General features: G+C 61.7%; 1 protein-coding gene across 1 annotated transcript; it reads right to left on the reverse strand.

Moving 5' to 3' along the window:
* Positions 1-276: 276 nt before the first annotated feature.
* Positions 277-6,909, reverse strand: SMO (smoothened, frizzled class receptor). The gene is made up of 12 exons (XM_054074553.1): positions 6,558-6,909; positions 4,352-4,557; positions 4,018-4,227; positions 3,768-3,940; positions 3,382-3,601; positions 3,156-3,279; positions 2,982-3,074; positions 2,690-2,798; positions 2,375-2,560; positions 1,896-2,044; positions 1,672-1,806; positions 277-1,549 (listed from the first exon to the last, which is right to left on the reverse strand). The coding sequence occupies exons 1-12, from the start codon at positions 6,820-6,822 to the stop codon at positions 1,005-1,007; spliced, it is 2,415 nt and encodes an 804-aa protein (XP_053930528.1). The 5' UTR covers positions 6,823-6,909; the 3' UTR covers positions 277-1,004.

Consider the following 6,909-nt stretch of genomic DNA (forward strand, 5'->3'; position numbering starts at 1 on the left):
TAATACTGATACAGGCAGGTTTTCCTTTACACAGCAAAAACAAACCCATAGAGGTCACCAGGATACCAAGAAAGCCGGGAGCCTACCAGGATTTAATAAAGATGCATATGGGGATAATGGACGGATACAGAACCCCAGCAGGGACCGGAATGCTTCCACCTTGGGGCTCAGCTGGTTTGCCATAACCTGGGGGGTTTACTGTAAAAAAGGGAATAAAAAAAAAGCACCCGGATGGCACAGGTGGCCCCACTCATGCTGGGGTTTTAACCTGTCCTGTTTGTTTTTTTTTTTTTTGCATCGTGGCTCGGTGAACATCTACGCACCCCACTGTGGCTCCTCGTCTCCCACAGGCAGGGAGCACCATCCCACCAAGCATCCAGTTTGGGTCTGGCCCCACTCTCAGGGAGCTGGAAGGCACTTTGGGAGCCCTGCAGAAACACAGGCGCACCTGGAAACACGGGAGCACCCTGAGGATGCTGCTGCTGCCCCACAAAGGAAGGATCAGATCAGAGGCTGAACCTGGCCACTGTGTCTCCGTGTGTTACACAAAAAGTGAGAACTAAAACCCTACTGGCACTGCCAAGCATCCCGGGATGCAGGACAAAGCTCACCAATACCTGCTCTGCCCTGTGCTTGCCCACTGCTGGGTCCCATTGTCCTGAGAGGGCCACCAGGCAGTGTCCCCCTTCACCTTAAATCCCTGCAGGACCTGGGTGGGGTTTGTTCCCATTTCTCTTCCCTCAGGGATGCCCGGAGGACACACACCTCAAAACCCTTCTGCTGGTGGTGGACTGCTGCGCTGGGATGTGCATCAAGTCTGCCTGGGCAGTATGGGGAGAAACTCCTTGTTCCGATGGGAGAAATCAGCCCTGACTGGGCCAGAGGGATGCTTGGCCTCGGCAGGTCAGGGTGCGCTGCAGTGTCATCTCACAGGCTGCCCACACTGTATGAGGCTTCGGGTCTCACCTCAGGCATCCTTGTCCCCTCACAACGTCCCACCAGGCTCAGAAGTCTGAATCAGGGTCCAGCAGCTCCGCATCCACTAGGTTGGTCCGAGAGTGGATGGGGGCCAGGCCAGCGCGTCGGCCCTGAGTCCAGGGTGCCCGGCCATGGGGCAGAAGGCCGGGGTCGGGGGGCCAGAGCGGGCCCCCATTGTGCTGCCAGCGCCCGCGGCTGGGCCCGGGACTCTCCTGCTCCGTGTTCCCGCTCTCGGGGCAGAAGGGGTTGCTGACAAGGTGAAAGACATTGGCTCTGCGGCAGCTGTCCCAGGGTGCCCCGGCACAGACAGCTTCAGGCTGGCCTGGCGGGAGCCCCAGGAGGACATCAGGAGCAAAGGTGACCAGGCAGGGCTGGGGGGGCAGTCGGGGCAGACAGGGGACGGTGCTGGGTGCCAGGGGGGCTGTGGGGCCTCCCAGGCAGTGCTCAGGATCCGGAGACACCTCCTTCTTCTTCTTCTTCCTCCGCTTCTTCTTGTGGCTGCTGCGCTTCTGCAGCTCTGGCGAGATGTCAGCCTCCACCACCCAGAGGTTGGTCCTCTCCTCCGGTGGCACTGCAGGATGCGACGGGTGTGAGCAGCTGCATCCTGCCCTGTCCACCCCCCAGATCTGCCCCCCCATGCATCCCAACTCCCCTCAGCCCAGCTCATCCCCTCTGGATGCCCCAGGGACTTGCCAGGTGTTGCCACAGGTGTCACGGAGACGTCCTGGGGCAGGATGGCCCCCCTCCTGGCCACCATCTTGGTGACGTGCTGGGCCCATGCCGAGGACATGTCAGCCGACGGCTCGTTGATGTCGAACACTAAACCAGCTGCAAGGACAACGGAGGAGTGTCATGAAGGGGGGGACGCCAGGCACTCTGGAGAGTTACCGCGATGACTCCCTTGTCTGAGCACATACCCACAGGACCATCGTGTGAGACAGTGTGCATGCTGAAGGACAGCTCTCGGCCTGGGTCACGCAGCAGCTCCTTGCGCTTAGAGAAGGCCTTGGCGATCATCTTGCTCTTCTTGATCCTCTTGGGCTGGTCATCACTCTGCCCTGTCAGCCTGCGGACATGGACAGCCAGAGCAGGGACAACCCTGAGCTTTGCAGCTCAGGGCATGGGGACGCACCCCATCTCCCTCTCCCACTCTGGACAGGGACACCAAGCGCTGGGCACCATGTTGGACATTCCCTGGGATGGAGGTGTCACACAAATGGGACACAAGACACCTGTGGAGTGGGAGAGGCTGCCCATTCCTGAAACACTGTCTGCTGTGAGCCCACAACCCATGGAGCTGACGGACAAAAGTCTATGGAGGACCTCGAAAACCTCAGGACGTTGAATGGGGCAGGAAGGGTCACACAGAGCTGGGGTGACATCCTGGGAGTCCCACCTGCACCAGGTGCGCTTCCAGATGAGCAGGGTAGCCTTGGTCCAGACCCAGGTGCTCATGGAGACACCAGTGCCAAACATGGCAAAGAGGTTGATCTTCTCTACCAGCAGGCTCGGCCGGTTCTTGATCTCACAGTCTGGGATGGGCTTGTTGGTCTGCGTGGCGATGGTCACATTGGCCTCGCACCTGCGGGGACAGAGCAGGATGGTGACAGCACTGGTAAGGATGTGGGGTTCTTCTCTATAACATCCCCCTCTAAACAGGAGGTGCTGGGATGCCACCAGCATCCTCCTGCCCCCATCCCGTCCCACTCACAGGACATATTCCCGAAAGCTGCGTTCCCACTCCGCCTGGTTGAAGAAGTCATAGAAGTGGCAGCCAAAGGTGATGAAGACAAAACCAAAGGCTAAGAAGCCAAAGATGCCTGGAAGAGAAGTGGGACATCCCCAGTGTAGCTGGACCCAAGTGACACCACCTCAACGCTGTTGTGCGTCCCCGCCGTAGCCACCCCAGGAAGGTGAGATGGGGCTGCCCAGCTTCGGAGGACAAAACACCCCCATTCCCACTCAAATCCCAATGGAAATGGTGCTGGGGCAGCCACGCTCACCCAGTCGCAGCATGGTCTCATTAATCTTACTGGCTGCCTTCTCGCTTAGCAGCCCAGGGTGGTTGCTCTTGATGGAGAAGAGCGTCATAACCCCTGCGGAGGAGGAATGAGGTGGTCAGGGTAGGGAGACAGCCATGGTGCCCCTGTCCCCATGCCATGAGACCCCGCACCTACCCCGGATGAGGAAGTAGCCCCCCACGATGAGGACAAGCCCGATGGGTGCCAGGACGAAGCCAGCCCGGTAGCGGTAGTTCTTGTAGCCCACAAAGCAGATGCCACTGACAGAGTCACCATCCACCTGGCAGAGACAGGAACATGGGGTTCAGCTGGCTGTGGCCAGCCCACCCCACACACATTGCCCTGGCAGGGAACCACCAGCATCCACCAGCAGTGCCATTACCTGTGCCACGGCCAGGATGGCGACAGTGAGGACAAAGGGGATGGACCAGGTGATGAGGTGGAAGTAGGAGGTCTTGCCCAGCAGTGGCTGGTGCGTGGTGCCCAGTGCCCGGAAAGAGGTGTGCCAGGCATAGGTCAGCATGACGAACCAGATGACGCCCGACATCAGCGAGTAGTAAACGATGACGAAGATGATGACACAGGACAGCGTCTCGTTGGAGCTACAGAGAGAGGCGAGACAGGACCGTCACCAACATCCGTTAAGAGGATGGGGTCTCTACCCTAAGCATCCTCCAGGCTCCCAAGAGGCAAGGAAACACCTCCTTAGTCCTGGAGACGCCTCACGACACGTGGCTATGATAAAATGGAGACAAAGGTGACACGTACGTGGGCTCCCCCAGCCGCATGGTGCCATCAGCCCGGCAGACGATCTCATCGCGGGCGCCATCCATGAACTGCGCCAACCACCCAATGCTGCCCACGAAGAAGCAGGCATTGACGTAGAAGAGGATTACGGCAGGATAGCGGTTGGAGTTCCTCCAGTCGGCGAGGAATGTGGCCTGGTGGGGAAAAGGAAGAGACAGCTCGGTGCCCGGTCCCCTTTTGGGGACACATTCCCGCATCCCTCTCCCCTCACCAGGGTGAAGAAGGTGCAGAAGATGGTGACAGAGCTGAAGGCAGCGATGTAGACATGCATCTCACGGTGCTCGGTCTCAGTGAAGAGTGGGTTCTGGCACTGGATGCCGCAGCCCTCCACGTCCTCGTACCAGCTCTTGGGGTTGTCCGTGCGCACCAGTGGCGCCTCGCACTGCCCAGAGCTGTTGAACTTGATGTTCTGCACCTCATTCTGCAGAGACAGGGGCCGTGAGGACAAGGTGGCACCTACAGGTCAGCATCAGCTGGAGACAGCTGGTGTCAGTGGGGATCTGGAGCCCGGCAATGGAGCGGGGCACCCCTCTGCACCCCCATACCGGGCATCCCTCAGGAAAGCGGTCGAGCGTGCACTTGAGGAAGTCGGGCCAGCCACGCTCGCGCTCCACAATGGTGCATGGCGCACGGGTGGCCTGGCAGAGGCTCTGGCTGGGCAGCTCCACGTGCCCATCCTCGCACTTGGGCATGTAGACAGCGCAGAGCAGTGGCTGGATGGCATCCCAGCACCGTGGCGCGTTGCGCAGGCCTGCAGAATACTAACGTCACCACAAACCCCAGTTCCACAAGACTCCAGACAATGGAACCCTGGACACTGTCACACTCTGGGCCCCCACTCCTCACTGCGCCCTACCGTTCCACACTTTGGACCTCATCACACCCCAGAGCCTACCCGCAGAACCACAGCCCCCTGGGACCCCAGACCCCTGCCCTGTGGAATCCAAGATCCCACCTTACAGAACCCTGGACCCGGTCACAACCCAAGCCCCCGCCTTGTAGAACCCTGGACCTCCATGCCACACCTAATGATACCTGAGCCCCCTCCTCACTGCACCCCACTGTGCTGTGCCCTGGACCCTGCCACAACACGCCCCAAGCCTCACCCACAGAATCCCAGCATCCCTGGGACCTCAGCCCCTGCCCTGTGGAACCTGGGACCTCATCCCACAGAACCCTGGACCCATCACACCTCAGGCCACTGATTCGTGGAAACACAGACCCTGGCTCTGCATCCTGCAGGACCCCAGAACCCATAACCCCAGCTCTGCACTCTACAGGACCCTAGACTCCCACCACCTCAGCCCTCTCCAACCCCTGCCCTTGCACTGCAGGATCTGGAACCCCATTCCCACAGAACCCCAGACCAGTCACACCGACTTGCAGAAGCCCAGCCCACCGCACCTTGTGGGACCCTGGACCTCCACAACCCTGACTTCCCGCCCTGTGGGACTCCGGACTCCTGCAGACCCAGAACCTGCACTGCAGATCCCTGGACCCGCACAACCTTGGCCCCTGCCCTGCTGAACCCCAGCCCCTCACCCCACTACATCTAGACCTCTGGCAGAACACCGGTCCCTGCTCCACCGAATCCAGGCCCCCACCCCACTGTGCCCTGGCCATTGCCCCATAGAATCCCACTCCATTGTGCCTGCTCCCCCTGACCCCAGGAAACCCCAGAGCCCCCAGCAGAACCATAGTGCCTCCAAACGATCAAAACCCAGGCACCCCACGCCGCCCTAGACCCAGACCCCTACTCCCCTCTGTACTGCGCCCGTCCCATACCACGTTGCCCCTAACTCCAGATCATGCCCCCCTCCAACTGTGCTGCCCCCCGACTCCAGACTGTTCTCACTCTCTATACTGCACGTCCCCCTCATACACCACCCCGCCCCCCGCCATATCGCGCCACCCCCACTTCAGACCGTGCCCCCCCAATGCCGTGCTGTGTCCGTGCCCCGTCCCCTCCGTGTTCATTATACTGCTCCTCCCTACAGACTGTGCTCCCTCTTCATTCCTTAACCCCTCATATGGCACTGCCCTCAACCCCAGACTCTTCTCCCATACACAATCCCCCCAAACCACTGCCCCTCCATAGCGCTGCCCCCAACTCCAGTCTCTTCCCTCTCCACCTCTCTGTCCCCAAGCCGATTCCTTCTCCATAACCGCTCTGCCCCCACAACTAGATTCCCCCCATACCTCCCTGCCCCCAACTCCAGTCTCTTCCCCCCTCTTCCCCCCCAAACTCAGTCTCTTCCCTCCTCTTCCCCCCCAACCTCAGTCTCTTCCCTCATCTCTGCCTCCAATCCCAGACTCCCCGCCATACCTCTGCTCCCCAACTCGACTCTCCCCACCCCCCCAACCCCAGTCATCTTCTCTCTCTTAGGCCCCAATCCCAGACTATCCCTCTCATAGCTCTGCCCCCCCAACCCCAGACTTTCCCCCCATACTGCTTCCCCTCCCCCCTAGCTCTGCCCCCAACCCGTCTCCCCCCCAGCTCTGCCCCCCAACCCCACCTCGCCCCCCTCAGCCCCCAACCCCTCCCCCCTCTCAGCCCCTCAAACCGGCCCTACCCCCCTCTCAGCTCCTCAACCCCACTCTCCCCCTCCCCCAGCCCCCCAACCCCAGGCCTTCCCCCCATACCACTTCCCCCCATAGCTCAGCCCCCCAACCCCACTCCCCCCAGCCCCCCAACCTCACTCCCCTCAGTCCCCCAACCCCACTCTCCCCTAGTCTCCCCCCCGCCCGTACCGGACCAGAGCAGCAGTTTCCCGTGCGCCTCCTCCTGGGACGCGGAGTCGGCCGCCAGCAGAGTAGAGGTGGCGGCGTAGGGCAGTGCCGACCCCAGGCAGGCTCCGCGCCGCAGCCTCTCGCAGGGCGCGGGCCGGCGGCAGTGCTCGGGCACGGCCGAGCCGTTCGGGGGCGCCCCGGGCAGCGCCAGCAGCGCCGGCAGCGCCAGCAGCGCGGGCAGCGCCCGCCGCGCCGCCATCCCGGACGGTGACCGCCGCGCCGCCATCCCGGTTACCGCGCCCTCCCCGCCATCCCGCCCGCCCGCGCCCCGGTTACCGCACCCGCCCGCGCCCTTTGTTGCGAGCGCGGCGCC

Source organism: Cuculus canorus, chromosome 1 (assembly GCF_017976375.1).
Source record: "Cuculus canorus isolate bCucCan1 chromosome 1, bCucCan1.pri, whole genome shotgun sequence".
In the NCBI taxonomy this organism is placed as follows: domain Eukaryota; kingdom Metazoa; phylum Chordata; class Aves; order Cuculiformes; family Cuculidae; genus Cuculus; species Cuculus canorus.

What these genes read in the sequence shown, in the direction of transcription:
- SMO (XM_054074553.1), bottom strand. Translation starts at nt 6,822, where the DNA reads ATGGCGGCGCGGCGGTCACCGTCCGGGATGGCGGCGCGGCGGGCGCTG. An exon ending in TCTGCACCTTCTTCACCCTG is followed by an intron (nt 3,941 to 4,017) that starts GTGAGGGGAGAG and finishes TTTCCCCACCAG; the next exon opens with GCCACATTCCTCGCCGACTG. An exon ending in CTCACACGATGGTCCTGTGG is followed by an intron (nt 1,807 to 1,895) that starts GTATGTGCTCAG and finishes TTGTCCTTGCAG; the next exon opens with CTGGTTTAGTGTTCGACATC.